General features: G+C 39.4%; 1 protein-coding gene and 1 long non-coding RNA gene across 4 annotated transcripts in view; one reads left to right on the plus strand and one right to left on the minus strand.

The window, feature by feature from the left end:
* Positions 1–21,250, minus strand: part of LOC111720445 — a 107,483-nt gene that overhangs the window by 65,657 nt on the left and 20,576 nt on the right. The gene's annotated exons all lie outside the window — the stretch shown is intronic.
* On the plus strand, positions 148–11,039 carry PYCR2 (pyrroline-5-carboxylate reductase 2). The gene is made up of 8 exons (XM_003767747.4): positions 148–230; positions 896–1,029; positions 1,322–1,392; positions 4,993–5,172; positions 5,325–5,546; positions 6,269–6,361; positions 10,303–10,466; positions 10,823–11,039. Exons 2-8 carry the CDS (start codon positions 963–965, stop codon positions 10,986–10,988), a joined length of 963 nt encoding a protein of 320 aa, XP_003767795.1. The 5' UTR covers positions 148–230; positions 896–962; the 3' UTR covers positions 10,989–11,039.

The raw sequence follows: 21,250 nt of genomic DNA on the forward strand, positions 1-21,250 counted from the left end.
GAAGGGAATGACCCCGCTCGCCTCACCTAGCTAGCTCCGGGAGAGCCGGGTCAGCTCTGCGCGGACGGGCCGTCTCCTGCTCTGCTAAGATGCGACAAACCTGTCGGGAGCACTGACGTGCGGGCTCGGGGTGGGGCCAAGGGCGGAGCGCAAGTGTGGCGAGGATGGCCGGGGCCTTTTGCATCCCGCAGGGCATCAGGCTTCCCTGGTAGTTTCTACGTCAGGGGACGGTAGGTTTCCATAAGCACTCCAGGGTTGGCGGGGCTCGTAGGTAGAGACATTTTGGAGGTGGCAGGGGCTGGGGGGCGCTCGGCAGACCGCGCGCATCCGTCCTCCGCCGCCTCAGGCGCGCTGGCCGGGGAGGGAGCGGGCGGAGCTGTGCCCAGCATCAGGAGGGAGACCGCTCTTCTGGCGGCAGGGTAACAGCGGGGAGCGGAGGGGGCGGTTTCCGGAGCCTATGGAGTCCTGGAGCGGCTCTGGCTATTGCGGCGTCCCTCGCCCAGGCCCCGGAGCCCGGAGCCTCCCAGTGAGGTGGCGGCAGCGGCGGAGGAGGGCGGAGTTGCGGAGAGGCTGGAGGTTGCCTAAGCCGGCTGGTCAAGCCCCTCCTTGCTTCCTCCCCGTCTCCAGTTAGTTCGCAGATCGCCTTCCCCTGCGATCAGCCCCTGCCCTCGGCTGCTTTGCAGAGTCTGGAGTTGCGGAGAGGAGGGTCAGGACCCGGGAGGACTGCAACCTTCGGTTACCCAGCCTGGGCTACCCGGAGCTAATCGGCCGCGGGAATGCCCACAGCTGGAGGCTGGCTTCTGGCCTGAGTGCCCGCTCTTCCCAGGAGGTGGCAGCGCCTCGGGGCCGCTCCCTCCTGCTCTCTCCTCTGCTCACATTTCTGATATTCTCTCAGCTGTTCGAACTGGGCTTTTCTTCGAGTCCGTTCCAGCCGTTGGTGTGACTACAACCCCGCCAGGACTATGAGTGTGGGCTTCATTGGGGCAGGCCAGCTGGCCTTTGCCCTCGCCAGGGGCTTCACTGCTGCAGGTAGGAAAGGAGGGCCCTTGATAGGGGGGAGAGGGGGAAGGTCCTGAGTCAGAGAGGTTACATTCACTTAGCCCCAGCTCCTCTGAGCATCGAGATGAGATGCCTCAGACATCCTAAATCACCGGGGAGCCCTGGGTGAAGGCTTGGAAATGACGCTAGGAATAGGAATGGATCCAGTACAGTGAGGGGCTGGAGTGTGAGGAACATGTAGGGTTCAGAACTACCCTTCCCCCCCCCCCCCCCCCAGCCCATCGCCCAAGGCTTTGAACTGAAAGAGCTGTGTCTTCTCTAGGCATCCTGGCTTCCCACAAGATCATGGCTAGCACTCCAGATATGGACTTGCCCACAGTTTCTGCGCTTCGGGTAGGTGTGAATAGTGGGGAGAAGGTATGCCCCCAAACGAACTTGATTGATTGCAGGATGGCTTGGAGATAAGCAGAATTTCTGGTTTGGCCCAATTTCTCAGGCTCAGGGCAGAATCTTGGCAGGGGTTGATAAAAAGGCACATCTGGCCTGTTGCTGAATCTTATTGAGGGAATATCTCAAAAACAGTGAGGCAGTGTGACATAGCTGGTAGAGAACTGGTCTTGGAATATCATAACATTTATAGAGCATTTTTACCTACATCATCTCATTTGATCCTTACAACAAGCCTATGAGAGAGTGCTGGGGTCATCAGATAAGAAAGGACCTGGCCAGGACCACTTCTGCAGCCTATTCCTAACTTCAAGTCCAGGTCTGTATCCACTGTTCAGTCTAACTCCTAGAGGACCTGAATTCTGCCTATGAATATACTGGCTGTGTGATCCTGGGCAAGTCACTTAATACCTAGGGAGTTACAGCAGACAAGATCTTAATAGAAATGGGGACTCAACCCTACCTTATGTCAAGTCTGAATTTGTTTCTTGGAAGATCCTGAGCATTGTTCTTGGTTTGGCCCTCCAGAGCCAACCAGCATATCTTTAATGACTGCTTCTAACACTTGAAAACAGCTAAAGTTTTTCTCCTCAACAAATAACATTCAACAAGCATTAAGGGCCTACTGTATGCTGAATGTTAGGGACATAAACCCTTTTCAAGACAAAAATTTCCTATTTCCATAATTCCCTATTCTTCCAATAGCTGCAGGCCCTTCCCATTCTGATCCTATCCATCTTCCTCAGAATGCTCTAAAATTTATCAAAGGGCTCCTAAATTATAGCCCTTACACCGGCAGACTACTCAATACTCTAGATAGAGAAGAGGACTTTGGGACTGGTACCCCTTTAGTCTTGGAAACTATTTCTCTAAATGTTGCCTAAAGTAAATTATAGTTTTTACTTTCTTATCTTTTTATTAATATTTTGTATTTTTATAGCTCAATTTCCAAATATATCCCTTCCTTCTTCCCTACTCATAATATGAGAATGATTTTAAAAGAAAGAGAAAGTTCTGCAAAACAAATCAACAGATAAACCAAGATTATCCCAGAGGCCTCTTAAAAGAGAGGAGGAGATATATTTTCTCAGCTTTTGTATGAGATTAGTTTGGTAACTATGATTTCATAGCATTCAGTTTTGTTTTGACTGGTATATTGCTTTCCATTTACATTACTATAGTCACTATATACTGTTTTTCTGGTTCTGCTTACTTTTCCTTCAGTCCGTTTATGACATAATATACTCTATTTCTCTGATTTCTTTATCTTCTGTCTCTTATGGCATAGCAATATTCCAGTAGGTTCAGAGGCAGCTGGGTGGCACAATGTACTTGTAATAAGAAAGATCTGAGTTCAAATTTGACCCCAGATGCTCCAGATTTGACCCCCGGGCTACTCATTTCACCCGTCTGCCTCATTTCCTCATCTGTAAAATAATCTGTAAGATAATAAGGGTAATCGCACCCACCTTCTAGGATTGTTGTAAAGATAAAATGAGAGATATTTGCAAAAGTATTTTACTAATCTTAAAATTCTACATAAATTCTATTATTTTTAACTATGATTTGTTTATCCAATTCCCCAGGCAATGGTCATAATTCTACTTTGTTTCTAGTTTTTGCTCTCACAAAAAAGAGCAGCTATGGATTATTTGGTGCACATTAGCTTTTTTGATTGTTAGTATCATACTCTTAATTCATAATAAGCTTGTAGTATACAAATATGCCCAGATCGTTTTTCTAAGTGAATGGCTGTCCTGTATTTGTGAATGGCTTCCTGTATTTGTGAAATTAATTTTTTGAACCCATATGTAAGAATTTGCATTTAAACCTATAAAATTTCATCTTACTAGATTTGATTTATACTATAACCTGTCAATATTCTTTTGGATCCTATGTCATTCAGAACATTAGTCATTCCTCCCAAATTTATTTTTTCTTCCCAAATTTATGTTGTCTGCATATTTGCTATATATGCCATCTATGTCTTTAATTCATTCAATCAATTGACTAGCACTTATTAAGATCCTACTTTGTGCCAAGACTGAGGATACAAAGAAATCCCCCCCCCCCAAAAAAAAAAAAAAAAACAACCAAACAAACCCAAACAGTCCCTAGATAATCTCAAAGGAAAGGCCCTAAAATTAAAAGAAAGACTAGGGATGGTTTCTTCCAAAAAAGTAGGATTTTAGGTGGGACTTAAGGAAAGCCAGGAGGCAGGAGATAAAGCATTTTAAGCATGGGAGATAGCTGATGGAAATCCTCAGTGAGGAGATGAAATCATATTTGAATCAGTGCCACTAGATTGCTGAACTTGTTAAACATCAAAGGGCCCAGCACAGATCCTAGAACCACTGTACTAAAGTCTTCCTTTTAAGTTATCAAACATTATCATTTGATCCCAAATCTCATGTTTTATTCACTATCCTATATCGCCTCAAGTAGAGTTAGGATTTCTAGAATAGGGAATGACCTTGGTTCCCAGTACAAGATTCCATTAGTAGGAAACTTCAGACAAACTCCAAACCCCAACATTGAAAGCATCATGGGCCTCCTAAACAAGTGACCTAGGTTGGACAGTAAAAAAAAAAATAAATAAAAACAATAATGCAATTACCAGCTCTACTTCTTAAGCTAACTGAGTGATAGGGCATATCCTGTTCCATTGTGGTGTCCAGGCTTCTATCTATTCAATAGTGATTGATATTTTGTCATGACTGATGACAATTTGTTATGATGTGAAAATGCTCTTGGGGGTCTTGCGGGCAGATTAACAAAAGTTCCAATAAAGATGGAAAAGTTTTGAACTTGTCCTGAGCATGTCATGTTTGCCAGATAGTTAAATATCACCTTGGCTACATAAGTAGACACTCAAAACCAAGATATTGACCAATAAATGAGCAGTTCTTTGGTCATGGTAAGTCATGAAACTATTACTGGGTACAAGAGAAAGATAAGAAAAATGTAGTACATTCTTGCCTTCAGAAAGCTTACAATTTAGCAAGGAGAACAAAATCAGCAAACAAAAATGCAATTTGAGACATTAATTGGATAAGAAGAATGTAAAGTCTTCTGTTGATGAGATAACACAAATAAAGTGCTCTACAAACCTTAAATCACAATAAAAGCATCAGTTATTGTGATAATAAAGATGATGCCTCAGATTACCAAACATATTTCACATAGTCAGTTTTGCCATTTCTGGCTCATGATAGGATTCTACTGTAGAGAATCTTATTTTCCAGGGAGTAGAACAGAAAGCCACTTATCCTCCTCTAGGAAGGAAACTTCTAACACCTCTTTCTTCCCTTCTTCACTGTATCAGCAGCTGATCCCCTTTTCCAGTCCATTAACAGCAACAAGAGACTTTGAAGGAATGAGAGGGCATCATAGAAAGCTAAAGATACTAAATTTGATTTCTGCTGATTGTAGAAAGGTTAAGCAAAATCCATTCTTGTCTATAGCTAGGCTAGTGACCTTTCTCTTTAATAAAATTCTGAGTCTGGGTGGGCTATTCTCAGAATCTGAACCTGTTATTTCCTGCAGAAAATGGGTGTGAAGCTGACCCACCACAACAAGGAAACAGTACAGCACAGTGATGTGCTCTTCTTGGCTGTCAAACCTCATATTATTCCCTTCATCCTGGATGAGATTGGGTCTGATATCAAGGACAGACACATCGTGGTCTCCTGTGCTGCTGGTGTCACTATCAGCTCCATTGAGAAGGTACCACAACTCTCATTCTAGCCCCGAATGGGAAAAGATCAGGGTCCCAAGGTGCTGGGAGAGATTAGCTCAGTGACTGGAGAATTTTGGAATGGCAGACCAGAGTGGGGAGTCAACAGGAAATCAGAGTTTAATTTTCATTCTCTCTTCAGAAACTGACAGCATTCCAGCCAGCCCCAAAGGTCATTCGATGTATGACCAACACCCCTGTGGTAGTCCGAGAAGGAGCCACAGTATATGCCACTGGTACCCATGCCCTGGTAGAAGATGGGAAACTCCTAGAACAGCTAATGAGCAGTGTGGGTTTTTGCACAGAAGTGGAAGAAGACCTGATAGACGCTGTCACAGGACTCAGCGGCAGTGGACCTGCCTATGTGAGAGCTGGGACTGGGATGGGGCAAGGGAAAAATGAGAGGGTTCCTGGTGAGTTTACTTCTCTTTAAGAATTCTTTGGAATGACTATGTGGGGAGGAGATGTATGCTGATTTAACACTTTGAAGATCATTTGCTCAATAAACATTTATTAACCACCTATAAGCAAATACAATACAAAATACAAATACAAATAATAAATAGGGGATACAAATACAAAAAAGAATGACAGTCTCTGCCATGGAGGAGCTTACCATCTAAAGGGAAGAAACTGTACCCTAGGAAGCTGAAAAGAAGGAAGGGACGGGATGGGGAAGGTACCTGGAGTCATGATGGAAAAGTCAGAAATCCCAAAGTAATACAGCCAGATGAGAAAGACGATGTTTTAGCTGAGCTCTTTGGCTCTGCTCTTCAATAAAAGGGACAGAAGAGAGTGATGAAGTGGAGTCCTAAGGTTGATGGGATTTTACAGGATGATCAGATTTTCCCAATACTGTACTAACTGGGGTATGGTAGAAAGGTTAAGTTTTAATTATTGGCCTTCAGTAGTTTTTCTTGGCTGGGTCCTTGGCCAGTCCTTCTTGCTGCAGGCAGAAATGAAAGGGAAAGGGCTGGATCCCTGGGATTATTTCCAATAACTTTAGAGAACAGAGTTCCCTTGAGGGAGACATCTAGGTGCTCCTTCCCATCCCTTTCCATACAGAGCTTATTGTTTCCTCTGCAGGCATTTATGGCCCTAGATGCATTAGCAGATGGTGGGGTGAAGATGGGCCTCCCAAGAAGACTGGCAGTCCGCCTGGGTGCACAGGCCTTACTGGTCAGTATTCCTATGTCTCTCTTTCATCCTTTTATTTGCATGAGGTATTACAAGGTTTCTCTTGTGCTATTTTGGGTAGTACTGGAATGAGGGTGGTAAAGAGAGGTGGGTGTTGAAGTCTTGGGGAAATAAATTCTTGGCTCTAATTCAAGAGATCATAACCTATTACATTCTTTTGGCTATTTGGTGAAGCCCATGGACCCCCTCTTAGAATAACATATTGAAATTCATAAAATATGGGGAATTACAAAAGAAATTAATGATTTTGAAAATAATTATCAAAATATTATTTAAAAGGGGCAGAATAGGTCAGAAAATTCCAAACTCTCTAGATTTCTCCTGCAAACAAGACAAAACCATGCCTCAGAGAGCAGTTAAAAACAAATAGGAGTTGAGGGAGAATTGTGGTTCTCCTGACACAATCAGAGAAGATCTGAAGAAAGATACCAGGAAAGAGTTTTTGGTCCCTGTGAAGTGAAAACTCCTCCAAGTTAGTTTGGCCTGGCAAGCCCCTGCAATTATCTGGTTTATAATGTAACCTTGGCCCCAGACACAGGAACTTTCACTTCCTAGTGTCTGGAGTCTGGCATCTGCCATCTGAATTGGGGAAGATTGTCTCCTGATATGGGCCTGATATGAACAGGCCCAGCTATACAACTAAGACTCAGTCATGTGTGAAAAGGAACCAGCCCACACTGGCTGAGTATAGAAGCAGTGGGGCAGGAATGCTGATGCTGTGGCACTTACTGGAGGGTAGAGTTGTTGAGTTTTGGGTTCCAAGCCAGAAAGGAGAACTGAAGAAAGACTGGAGCCAGAGGAACCATTCTTCCCCTAAAGGATGAGAAGTGATTACTCTAACAAGTTCTTATTTTAAAACAAACAAACAAAAAAAGAGCAGGCAAAGGAAAAAGAACCCAATCATAGAAAGTTATCTTCAAAGGAGGATACTGAAATATAAAAAGCCTTTCCTACCCCAAAGAGTAATGTTAAATGATAACCTACTAGATGAGAATTCATAAAATACTTTAAAAATCAAATGAGAGAAATAAGAGGGAATTTTTTTTTAAATACCAATTCAAGAAAAACATGATTATGAAAAGAAAGTCAACCAACTAGAAAAGGAGAGCCAGAATTTTAAGAAAATAACTCTTTGAAAATTGGACATGGGCAGGGAGAAACCAGTGAAGTTTTGAAACCAAGAAATAATACAATTTATAAAGAATAAACAGAAGAGAATGTGAGACCCATCTCATGAAAGAAACAACAGCTCTGGAGAACAGATTAAGAAGAGAAAACAAAACTAGTTGGACTACCTGAATGCTATGGGAAAAAAAAAAAAAAACATACTTAGATACCATAATATAAGAAATAATTAAAGAAATTTGTCCTGAAGTATTAGAACAAAACAGCAAAGTAGAGAAAAAATTCACTGTTCACTACCTGAAAGAAAGACTGTAAGGAAAACCTACAGGAAGCTTATTGCTAACTTTCAAAAGCTCCATATCAAAAAGAAAATTTAATAATTTTAATAAAAAAATTTCAAATGTGCTGGAGCCACAATCAGAATCACACAAGACCTATCTGTCACTGGTTAAAATTAAAGACTGAAGGTCTTGGAGTTCTATATATTGAAAATCTAAAGAACTAGGATCACAACTGAAAATATAACCAGCAAAATTAAGTATGATACTGAATTTTAAAAGTGAACATTCAATGAATTCCCAAATTTTCAGGATTTTGTGGCAAACAAACCTGAACTTGATAGAAAACGTGACATATAAGAGTAAACATCAAATGCTAATTTCAAGGGATTCAATAAGGACAAACTTTATTTCTTATATGTGGAACATATGGTCTAAGATTGTCATTAGTAACTTAGTATTCAGGACTGGGGTAGAGTTGAATTGAAGTGATTCTAAAAAGTAAAACTGTGTAAGGAAAAAAATAGAAACACTATGTTATATGAATGAGGTGCCAGAGCAAGAACTGACACAGAGGAATTAGATGGGGGAGGAGGGCTGGTAGTTCTGAAATTCTACTCACATTGGCAATAGGTTAAAGAGGGAACAATATATATGTATATATATTGTACATATATAATTTTTTTTTTGAAAGTTTTATACCACGGTAGGTATATATATATTATTTATATATATATATATCTACCATGATGTGTGTGTATGTATATATATACCATGGTATAAAACTCTCCAAAAAATTTGTAAAGAAATAAAATGAGGAAAATAGGATAAGGAAGAGGGGTGGAAAAGGATATGTAGATTAACAGGAGTGAGATAAGACCTATAGATTAATGGAATGAGATAAACAGGGAGGGAAGAGATGAGGGAAGAGATTAATAGCAAAGCAAGCTATGGGGTAGAAGCAATATAGAAGAGTTAGCAGGAATAGGAAACAAGATATACATAAATACAATAAATGATGAGGAATATAATTTATTAGAAAAAAAGGGGTAGTAATCATTGGTTTTAAGCAAAGTTAAAGTTAAAAAGAGATTTAATCAAAAGAAAAAAATCTACATTATATGTCAGCAATGTTAATAATTGTTTTAGATTATTCAAAAAAATTATATGCTATAAAGTTGGAATATTGCTAGGGCAGAATAAATGATGAGTTGATAGATTTAGAAAAATGTGGAAAGACTGCATCGTGGTGGAGTTGTGAACTGATCCAACCATTCCAGAGATCAATTTAGAACTATGCCCAAAGCTTTCATCCAGCAGTGTTTCTACTGGGCCTATATCCCAAAGAAATCATAAAGGAGGAAAAGGGACCCACATGTGCAAAAATGTTTGTGGCAGCCCTCTTTGTAGTGGTCAGAAACTGGAAACTGAGTGGATGCCCATCAGTTGGAGAATGGCTGAATAAATTATGTTATATGAATGCTATGGAATATCATTGTTATTTAAGAAATGATCAGCAGGATGGACGTGGCCATCTCCAGCAATGAGATGAACCAAATCAGTTTCAATAGAGCAGTAATGAATTGAACCAGCTACACCTAGCAAAAGAACGCTGGGAGATGACTATGAACCATTACATAGAATTCCCAATCCTTATATTTTTGTCCACCTGAATTTTTGATTTCCTTCATGGCTAATAGTACACTATTTCAAAGTCCGATTCTTTTTATACAGCAAAATAACTGTTTGGACATGTATACTTATATGGTATTTAATTTATACTTTAACATATTTAACATGTATTGGTCAACCTGCCATCTGGGGGAGGGGAAAGGGGAAAGGAGGGGAAAAATTGGAACAAAAGGTTTGACAATTGTCAATGCTGTAAAATTACCCATGCATATATCTTGTAAATTAAAAGCTATAATTTAAAAAAGAAAAGAAATGATCATCAGGATGATTTCAGAGAGGTCTGGAGAGGCTTACATGAACTGATGTTAAATGAAATAAGCAGAACCAGGAGATCACTATACACCAAGATTATATGATAATCAATTTGGTGAATGTGGCTCTTTTCAACAGTGAGATGATTCAGGCCAGTTCCAATGATTTTGTGATGATGAGAGTCATTTACACCCAGAGTGAGGAATGTGGGAGCTGAGGGTAGATCACAACATAGCATTTTCACTCTTTTTGTTGTTTGCTTGTGTTTTATTTTCTTTCTCTTTTTCCCTTTGATCTGATTTTTCTTGTGCAGCATAATTGTGGAAATATGGATAGAAGCACTGCACATTTTTAACATGTTGGATTACTTGCCATCTAGGGGAGAGAATAAGGAGAAAGGGGAAAATTTTGGAACACAAGGTTTTGCAAAAGTGAATATTGAAAATTATGCATGTATATGTTTTGAAAATATAAAAACAAAAATAAACAAAAAGAACACATACATACAAAAAAAATCATCTTGTCCTGAAGGTTTTGTTCAAGTAGCCTTTCTCACATTGTTTTTGCTCTTTTAAGGGAGCTGCAAAGATGCTCCTGGACTCAGAGCAGCATCCAGGACAACTGAAGGACAATGTTTGCTCTCCTGGGGGAGCCACCATTCATGCTTTGCACTTCTTGGAAAGTGGCGGTTTTCGATCCTTACTAATCAATGCTGTTGAAGCCTCCTGCATCCGGACCAGGTAGGTTCAACTCTGTCTCCTTAATCTCCAGGTTTACTCCATCCCCAGGAACAAGCACCTTGGCCCAAACCTGTCCCTCCTCATCAGTAACCTTCACTTTGCCTTCATGTTTGTTTTTTTTTTCAGTGATTTTATATGTTGATTACAGAAACAATCCCTTACCATCTCCTGTGAGATGGTACAGTTGGGTCAAGCAGAGTGAGTCTGATCAGCACATCCCTTTCACATTTTCTTTCGTTTGTAGTTAAGGGCAGGGCAGCAATTTTGGTTGTTTCAAGTCCTATGGACTCGATATTTCTCCTTCAGTGACAATTTTAATACCATTGTTACCTGATCCTCTTATATCCTTTTTGCAGGGAGCTGCAGTTCATGGCTGACCAAGAGAAGATCTCCCCAGCTGCTATCAAGAAAACCCTGCTAGATAAGGTGAAGATGGAGTCTCCTACTGTTTCAACACATTCCCTTTCCAACAAAGTCAAAGTGTTTAATCGTACCCAGGCCCCTGGGGGCAAGAAGGATTGACGTGGTTTTACCTGCTATTTACCTAATCTGCAACTAATCCCCTTTTCCTGCCTTCAGGATACTTACTTTCTTTGTTCTTGACTACTAAGGGAAATGAGTCTGTAGCATTTTATCCCCAGTAATGAAGTTACTTTAAATCTCTTTACATCCGTAAAGATGAATGGAAAACATAGGAAGTTTTTAGTGACTCTAACAGTGAAGAAATTCTCTAATCATTTTGAGTTTAAAAGGTATAAAATTATACTTGTGATTTAAAAAAATGATTATTTTAAAAAGTTTTAATAACATTGGAATATAATGTGGGGTTCTTGCTAATTGTGTTTCAATAAAATTATATATATATTTTTTTTATTTTTAAAGATGCGTAGAAAAAATGCCTCTTCCATTAACTATGTATAAAGCTGAAGCCAGTTATTCAGACCACTTGGGCACCAGCCCTATTTATCTTCAAAGTGGAAAAAGATCTTGAGGGGGGGGAATTATAACCTGAAGTGCTGAACTTAAAAGTTTAATTAATAGATAATAATATTCAGGCTGTTGTTAAGTTCTGTTGCTCTCCAGCTGCCTATAGATCCAGTACTAAGTGTCCTGGGGAAGAGGGTAAAAGGGTTGGGCTCACATTCCATTCAGATTTACCAAAAAATAAATAAATAAATAAATTAGTCTTTAGGATATGTCAGACCTAGGATGGGAGTGATTAACAGTGAGACTCATTCATCCTATAATGTAGGTATTGGTCTTCTAGGCTCTTCTCACCTAAAAATGTGTTTACCCTATCCTTCAAAAGAAAAGAAGTTTATTCCCTTCCCAGTGGGCTACTCAACCCACAGAGGTTGAGTTAAAATAAGAAAAGCTTTTTCTTCATCACCAGAAAAAGCCATAGCTGCTCCATAACTCCTAATCTTTATTTATATAGGGAGAAATTACATTGTGTGGTTGTTGTTTGTCCTTTGTTTTCGAAGAGGACCTTGACTTTAGGGAGGTGATGGCATGACATGCAAGTGAATTGGACTGAAGTGAGGGAGGGCTGTGCAAGGGCTGTGCCTCATTTTCCCCTCCAGAGCTATCTGGGTCCAGTGGCCAGATATAGATCAGGACAAATCGATGGTCCCTTGGCCTTTTTAAGCTAAGGTCTTCAACAGATTTCAGTTTGACTGAGGCAGCACTCATTCAGTGATTAAGGGTAGATATCAATTGAGGCAAAGAATTTCTACTTTCACCTAGTCCAAGAAATCTAAATGAATGAATGAATGAATGAATCTGGGAGGGGAAGACCCTCAGGGTTTCTGGCCAAAGCAGAAATGACTGTTATTTACTTTCAATACGAGTCAATCAGGATCCAAACAATAGTCAAAGGGGTCTTGGCCTAGGAACAATTATTGGTGGCCAATAAGAATCAGTAGAATCAGACTGGTTTTAATGTAAGATCTGGTCCTTAAAAAAGAAATCTAGCCAATGAACTACAATATACATTGGGAGAGTTAAGAAGCGAAAAAGAAAAAAATGCTTGTTAAGAGCATCTTGTAGTAAGGGTATGATACCTTATATGAACTACAGGTGGGAAGGACAGAGTGAGGAAAGTGGGAAAGAGGAGAGGAAGGGAAGAAAGAAGGGAAAGAAAAAAGAGGGAGGGAAAAGGGGAGGAATCTTTCAACTGACCAATTCCAGGCCAGCTTTATTCAGAGGTTGTTTACTCATGGAGGACTATGATATAGATGTATATTTATTGATTTTCCACATCAGGCCTTGGGAATATGAAGATGAAAAAACAAACCAACAAACAAACAGTTCCTTCCCTCATACTTTGTAATTGCTTGTAATTCAAGAAATTTCTAAGTTAGTAAAGAATAATGCATTTACAGAAATAAATTATAGTGTTATTATGCAGAGCAAATAACAGTAGAAGAAATTGGGGAAGGAATGGAAGCAATCAGGGAATATCATGGGTGTAGGTATACCTGACTTGGACTTTAAAGGAAGGAATACATTTGAACAAAGCTATGGAAGAGGATTGTAATGTGCAAATGCTTGGAGATCCAATATGACCACTAGTCTAGTTGAGCCACAGTGCTGAACCTGTGAAGGAGAATAGAATGAAATACATTTGTAAAGTAGGGTCTGAACTAGGTTGTAGAAGGCATTGGATATATTCAGCATATAGTAAACAATTTTTAAGTGTCTACTATGTGCAAAGCACCAAACCATGTGCTTCACATTTAAAAGACAAAAACAAAATAGTCCCTGCTTTTAAGATACTCACATGCTCTCTGATACCAGAAAAAAAAAATTTTTTTTTAATCCAATAGGTAATGAGGAATTGATGAAGGGTTTTGTAGCAACGGAGTAACAAGATCTGGGCTTGTATTAAGAAGATAGGTTTTGGCAATACAATGAATTATGGTTTAGAGAGGGACAGTAAGCAAGAAGACCCATTGGGAAGCTATTAAAATAGTCCATCTTCATCAACACTGACATTTGTGAAACATATATCCACATTGTGCTGAGAGCTAGAAGAGATAAGAAACAGTTCATGTTTCTAAGAAGCTGACAGTCTAGGATGGAGGTGGGAGACAGGGAGAGACACCATTATATAGATATAATAGGGAATAAGCATTTATATGGTGCCTGCCATATGGCAGTCACTGCTAAGCATTTTACTAATATAATCTTATTCGATCCTCCCAAAACCCTGGGACAAAGTATTGTTATTATCCTTTATTTTATAGTTGAAACAGACGTTAATTAAATGATGTGCCCAGGGTCACATAGTTGTGTCTGAGATCCAATTTGAACTCAGGTCTTCCTGACTACAGATCTAGCACTATTTCTACTACACCACCTAGTTGCCTAATATACACTGTTATGTAGATAAGTTCATCAGGAGATGGAAGGAGAAATGAAGAAAAAAGTCAGCACCAAGTGGTATCATCAAAAAAAAATTTCTTAGAGAAATTAAAATTGAGGAGGTAAAAACTACGGTGAGAATGGATTAATAATATTGTAGTGCTAGAGTCAACAGGACTTTACAACTGATTATATGTGAGAAGGGAAGAATCAAAAATGGTAATAAAGTTTTGATTCTGGGAAAATGACAAGAATATGGATCCATTAACAAAAGTGGAAAATTAGAAAAAAGGCAAATTTGAGGGAAGGAAAGGAATTGGGCTTATTGAACATGTTGATTGAGAGATGTCAATAATATCCAAATAGTTGTATCTGCTTCATAATTGGGAATTTGAAACAAACTCAAAGGAGAGATTGTAATGCCAGAGAGACTGAGGCAAGATAGAGATTAGAGAATTTTAATATTTTATTTGAGAGGGAGAGATTGTGCTGGGAGCAAGATAAAATCCATGGCGCCCTCAGGGCTGGATTAGACTATTGTCTCAAAGTATCCAACAGCCAGTGAAGAATTCTAGGGATTCTTGTAGGACTTCAGTGATAAGGGAAATAAAGGCAGAAGATGGAGAGCACTGGTCAGCATGAACTTTCAGGAAGGAACCATAAATTCAGTTCTGACAGGTTGGGGGTATGGATCATAAATTCTGATAAGTTGGAAGAGCTAAGAGCCACTCAGTCTGAGATAGGAGATGTTCCCCCCATCTGAGATTATACATCTGCAGTTTATGGCTCTATGGAATGCTAGTGGTCAAGCTTCCCAGCCCTAGTTTATATCAATTCTAAATGGTCAGGAAGGAGGGTTGCAACCAAGGGGGATTGAGGCAAAACAATTCAGGGAAATTGTGGCATAACAAGATCAGGCAAACACATTAAGATATGAGAGTTTTCCGAATATTTATAGTCACTGAAGTCAAGGCCAAAAGAGAGACTGTGGAAAAAAGAAAAGTATCAGAGCCAGAACCCAGAAAGACAGCTACACGTGGGGGCATAAAGAGCTAGTAAGAAAAGAAAGTAAGTATTAGTAAGAAAAGAAAGTATTAGTAAAAGAAGCAGAAAAGAACAAGTATAAAAATGGAGGAAGAATTCATTGTAGAGACTTAGGACCAAGGATACAGTATATGATATATGTCAAGCATGTAGATATGTTTAAAAAAAATCTTGCTATACTGTCTTTATTCTTTTTAAAATTTTGTTACAAAATGTGATTCATTAGGTCAAGGAACGTGGAAAAATATATTCTGAAATTAATGTAATGTACAAACAGAACACATCAATTGTTTAAAAAGGAAATTGAAGAGAGTATCAAATAAGGGGTGACCAATAAGTAATGTTAATTGATGCAAAAAGATAAGTAGAATGAAAACAAGAGAAAAGGACCTGGCAATCAGGAAGTCATCCATAACCTCAGAGAGAATAGTCTGTAATGTGGTAGGGATGGAAGCCAAACTATTAACATGTTAAAAAGTAAGTAAATAGCAAAGAAATGGAAATAGTGATCCTAGACCACTTGAAAGAGAATTTAATATTGAAGAGGAGATGACAGCATGAGGAATAGTTTTTTTTAATCTTATCTACATTGTATCTTTTTCCACATTACTTTCATTTCCAAATATATCCCTTCTCTGTCACCTATCAGAGAATCATTTCAAGTAACAAAAACAAATAAGAAACATTTAAAAAATCAAGTCAACAAAACCAACCAATACTTTAGCAATGTCTGACAATATATGTGATAATTCTATAACCAGTCTCTTTGAGACTAAGAGAGAGGTGCATTTTCTTCACCCTTTTCCAGGGCCAAGATTGGTCAATATAATTACACAACATTCAGTTTCAATTGTTCTTTCCATTTATATTGCTGTTGTCATTATATATATACTGTTTTCCTATATCTGTTTTACTCTGCATCCCTTCATATGAATCTTCATATTCTTCATTCTTTATAGCACAGTAATATTCCATTACATTCATATACTACAATTTGTTTTGTCATTTCTCAATTAGTACTAATTTCTATATACTTTGTAGTTCTTTGCTACCCAAAAAAATTGCTGCGGTATTTGCTATCTATTTTTATCTTTAACTTTCTTGAGGTATTCTATGTCTAGCAATGCAAACTGTGTCAAAAAATCTTGAAATTTTAGTCATTTTCTTAGCATAATTTCAATTGCTTTCTAGAATAAGGCCAATTCTGAGCTGTAATAATAGTATGTATTAGTACGCTTGAATTTTCATAGCCTTTCCCATACAGCATTAATTATTTCTATCTTTTGTCAGCTTTACCAGTTCACTGAGAGGGAAAACCTCAGAATTATTTGATTTACATTTGTCTTATTTGTGATTTAGAGCAATTCTTCTTATGTTTATTAATGCTCTAAAATCCTTTAGAAGAATATTTTACATTTTAGGAGAAGAAAGACTATAGTTCAAAGAAGTAATAAAGACTTAAACAGGGGTTAGTATATATACACTTAGGAATCACCTGCATAGAAGTTATATTTCAACTTTGGGAGTAGATGAGATCTCATGTATATATAGAGAAATTCAATACCCTAGTGAACCTTGGGGAAATAATTATCTTCTATTCTGACCTTCCCAGCAGAATGCCCCTTCCTACCACCCTTGAATTAATATTTGGTTCTGCCCTGCTTCAATGCTTTAGTAGGAGCCTACTTTAGAAAATCTGAAACAAACAATGCCAGAATTCTGGTGAGTTTTGGTCATTTCACATCTCTCTAACCTAGTTATTTGATTTCTGGACAAGATCACCATCCCTTTCTTTTTCCTAACCATTTTATACACCTGGAGAAAAGGATAATCATTTCAAAATTACTATAAACAAGTTGGTTTTTTTTTTAATTTATTTAAGGGACAGCTAGATGAAGTAGTGGATAGAGCACTAGCCCTAGAGTCAGGAAGACCCAAGTTCTAACTTTGGCCTCAGATACTTAACACTAGTGTATGATTCTGGGCAAGTCATCTAATCCCAGTTGCCTCACAAAAGGAAAAAAAATGAAAAGGTATTTGAAAACACAAAATTCATAAAAGTTTCTGTTCTTTTTAGGACCATTAATTTGAAATTCTTAGATTTGGTCCTGGTTACAGATTCACTTTGTTTCAAATTTTGATTATGGCAATTAACTTATAAATGTGTGTTTAGTCTTCCCAGCTTATTGCTTGTTCTATCAAACATTTATTCTTGTAGCATAGTCAGCTACTACTGTAAAATAATTTTAAAGATCTAGTGTGTCATTGGCAAGGATATACTCTCCTGTTATGCAAACTGCAGCCCTTTCTTCATAAAAAGAAATATTCTTTGGGAATGTAACCAAAACAATTGACCAAAATATTTTATGACCAAAATAATTTATTAGAGGTTAATTTTCTCATGATGAGCCTCTCCAAACTTATCTAGATTAGTCTTCAAAAGGCAGACATACATACAATTAACCACCTTAGCCTCAATATTAAGCCACAAACATTTATGAAATACCTACTATACGCAAGTCAGCACAGATACAAAATGAAAAAAAGGGTCTTCATAATTTTAGGATATTTCAGATCTAAAGAGGTAAAGGAAAGAGAGGGAGTGGCACTTATGCTGGGCCTTGAAAAAAGGATTTCAACAAATGGAGATGTGGTGATAACATATTCTGGATATAGGAAAAAGGCCTCCATGAGTTTGGGGGGGGGGAGGGAGGGAGGGAGACAGGAGTAAGACAGAGATCTGGGAACAGCACATTGTCCAGTTTGCTTGGAATAGTCAAGTGTAAAGAGGAAAATGATGAAATGAGGCATGAAAATAGCCCAGAGCCAAATAAGGCAGGACCTTATTTAAGAGTTGTAGAGGGCCGAAACCATTGAATCAATGCACTGAGGTCAGGACTGCCAAGCACTTGAGGCTAACTACTGATTGGACAATATGGGCATATGCTTGGAAAATGGTCCTTTCCACTATCTGTACTGGCTCAATGATTGGTGTATAGAGGATTGTAGGAGGGACTAGGGGGTGGAATAAGACAAGCAAGACACACACACACTCTTGGCAGTAGACGAGGAGGAAGGCGGTTGTGGAGATTCTGCTTCCATCCTGTTCAATCTTGCATCTAAGACCAAGAATAAAGATGGACTTTGCTTATCCTGACTTCTGCTGATTCTGGGGTGTCCTGGGTGCTAGCAAGGTCATTAAATTTGGTGCCCAAGCGTGGGAACCAAGGCCTGTAACTTCACTGAAGAAGTCTCCGGTGACCAGGAAATAGGGTGAGTATTTAAATAGACAAACAGGGAACTTACTTTGTTAAGGGCTAAAATAGTAATCTTTTCTAGCTGAAATGGGGCAGATATTGGGAAAAGATCCAACTCTAGCCCCACCCTCACCTCCAACCCCAACCCCAACCCAAAGAGATCTGCAGGAAGCATACTCAGACTGATAAAGGGGCAGGGCTTAAAGGAGCAGATTGATGGATTCCTGGATACATTAGAATGTACATCCCTTTGGTTCTTTGAGGAAGAAGAGATAGGGCTAGATAATTGGAAACTTGTAGGAGATCAATTATGTGACTATTATAATGACAATGGTTCCGAGTCACTTTCCAAAGAAACACTACATATATACAACATAATACAATTGGCCTGAAAAAACTCTGCAAGTTATAGAAAAAAGAAAAGTTTTCAGAATGGCCAGATGCAGAAGTGTGAGGAAACTGAGGAGGACAAAGGAGGGATTAACAGAGTTATCACCAGAGGGCATGAGGAGTTAAGTGAGGGTGAAGGGCATGGTGATTCTGGCTCTCATAAAGCAGCTTCAACCCCACCTAAACTGGAACTGGTTCTTGACAACACCCCCATCAACTTCACCTTAGGGGATAGAGGGAAAAGGAATGGTAGGAGGGGCTGTGACACCACCAGCAACTCCCCCCAAAAAATCACCCCCTCCTATGACTAGATTGCAAAAGGCAGTAGTTAAAGCCAGGAAAGAAGGTCAGAATTTAAGTGATTTGCAACTGGAAATGTATCCAGTGATTCAAGACTTTGACTCTTCAGGTCAAGAAAGTAGAAGATACTCTCCTTTTGATATAGAAATCCTCAAAGACCTGAAAAAGGCTTGCACTCTTTATGGGGCTACATCAGCTTATGTTGAGATGTTATTACAGAATTTGGCTTTTGGAGTCTTAACCCCTAAGGATTGGAAATCTATAGCAAGGACATGCTTAGAACCTGGACAAAACTTGTTGTGGCTTTCTGAATATGCTGAGCTCTGTAGGATACAAGCCCAACAAAATAGTCAAAGTGGAGTTAATCCTCCAATCACCTGTGACCAACTAACAGGTGTAGGTTCTTATGTAGAAATTTCAGTACAGATTAATTACCCTTTAGCAGCCATATGGGCAAATTGCTACTGCTGCTATCAAAGCATGGACTTCGCTTCCCAATAAAAACGACAAGGGTGAAGCCTTCACAAAAATAACACAAGGGCCAATGAACCCTTTGCTGATTTTGTGGGACATCTGCACTCTGCTGTCATAAGAACTAATGGTGAAAATGCAGTAACAGACATTATGATAAGGCGACTTGCTAAAGAAAATGCTAATGAGGTTTGTAGAAAATTATACTAGGACTATGCAAGGATGCTCCTTTAGAGATCATAAGACATGCCAAAGTGGTCATAAATACCTTTTATAGCCAGGCTATGATGCAGACTTCCCAAAATCCAAACATGGGAAGACAGGGTCCCTTTTGGCAAGGGACTTCCAGAGAGACTCGTCAATGCTTTCAATGTGGTAAAGTATGGCATCTGAAAGCTCAATGTTGGCATAGAAACAGAATAAGAAAACAGGGTGGGAGAACAAGACCCAAAACCCCATGTCTGAAATGCAACAGAGGCTTCCATTGGGCCTCAGAATGTAGACTGATTCAGGGAAACAGGATGAGGGGCCCACCTCCAGGGCCCCAGGCAAAAAACACTTGGGGCATGATGGCAGCCGATGCTACACCCAGAGAGTGCCTAGAAGTTCAGTATCCAGACATGACCAATCAGCCAGGAAGCCATAGAATGGGAGAAGGGGATTACACAATCAACCAGCCAGAAAGCAACCTGATGGGAGAAAGGGATTACAATTGGGGAGAATAGAGTTGTGTGCAGCTGGGACAACTGAGATACCCTCTGGAGAGGTGAAATCTGTGACTCTCCAGCCTATGGATCCCTTACCTCTAGGCACAGTAGGCTTGACCATTTCACCTCCTGAGAGTACATACAAATCAGTGTCCATCCACACACTGATGTGGGAAACTGGAGAATGTATAGATAATATCCCAGTCACTAATATAGGTATAGACAATGTGTGACTTATCAACCAGGAGAAGTAATAGCATCAGATTTACTAATACAGACTCCTAATAAGCAATCTGGTGATAGTCGCCCAGATTCTGACTCCAAGCAAAAAAAAATCCAGGAATATACTGGACAGCAGCTGTGACAGCTGACCGACCTAGGCTCACTATCTATATAAATGGCATACAATTAGAAGGATTAGTAGACACTGGTGCAGATCGTACAGTCATTAGAGGTGCCAACTGGCCCAGTCACTGGCCAAAGATTAAGGCAGATACCTATATGTCTGGCATAGGAGGATCAATAGCCACTGAAGTTAGTGCTACCCCTTTGAGATGGATATTTGAAGGTGAAACAGTTTTTACTCCTTTTATAGTTGAAAAAATCCTCATCAATCTGTGGGGAAGAGACATTTTAGAACAATTAGGATTAAAAATGAGTACCTCAGGTTTTTTAGGCAGGACTGCTGTTGAAGGCCTGTCAACACTTTCACCTGTTCCTATCCAATGGAAAACTGATACACCAGTGCAGATAGAACAGTGGCCCTTAGGTAGCAATAAAATTCAGGCCTTATTAGATATAGTACAAGAGCAACTTGACCAAGGACATTTACAATCTTCTCTAAGTCCTTGGAATTCCCCAGTATTTGTTGTGAGAAAGAAATCTGGAAAATGGAGGATGTTGACTGATTTAAAAAAGGTAAATGAACAGATGGAAACCATGGGAACTCTTCAGCCTGGGCTTTCATCTCCTATTCAATTGCCTAGAGAATGGCCTCTTTGGGTTATAGACATTAAGGATTGTTTCTATTCTATCTCTCTGGATAAGGAGGATATGAAAAGATTTGCCTTTTCAGTGCCCAGTGTTAACTTAGCTGAGCCTTACAAAAGATATGAATGGACAGTTTTGCCACAGGGAATGAAAAACAGCCCTACTATGTGTCAAATGTATGTTGCTGCTGCTCTTACTCCAGTAAGAAAAGCATTTCCAAAAGTTGTTACTACATTACATGGATGATATATTGGGATGT

The sequence above is a fragment of the Sarcophilus harrisii genome, chromosome 4 (assembly GCF_902635505.1).
Source record: "Sarcophilus harrisii chromosome 4, mSarHar1.11, whole genome shotgun sequence".
Classification (NCBI taxonomy): domain Eukaryota; kingdom Metazoa; phylum Chordata; class Mammalia; order Dasyuromorphia; family Dasyuridae; genus Sarcophilus; species Sarcophilus harrisii.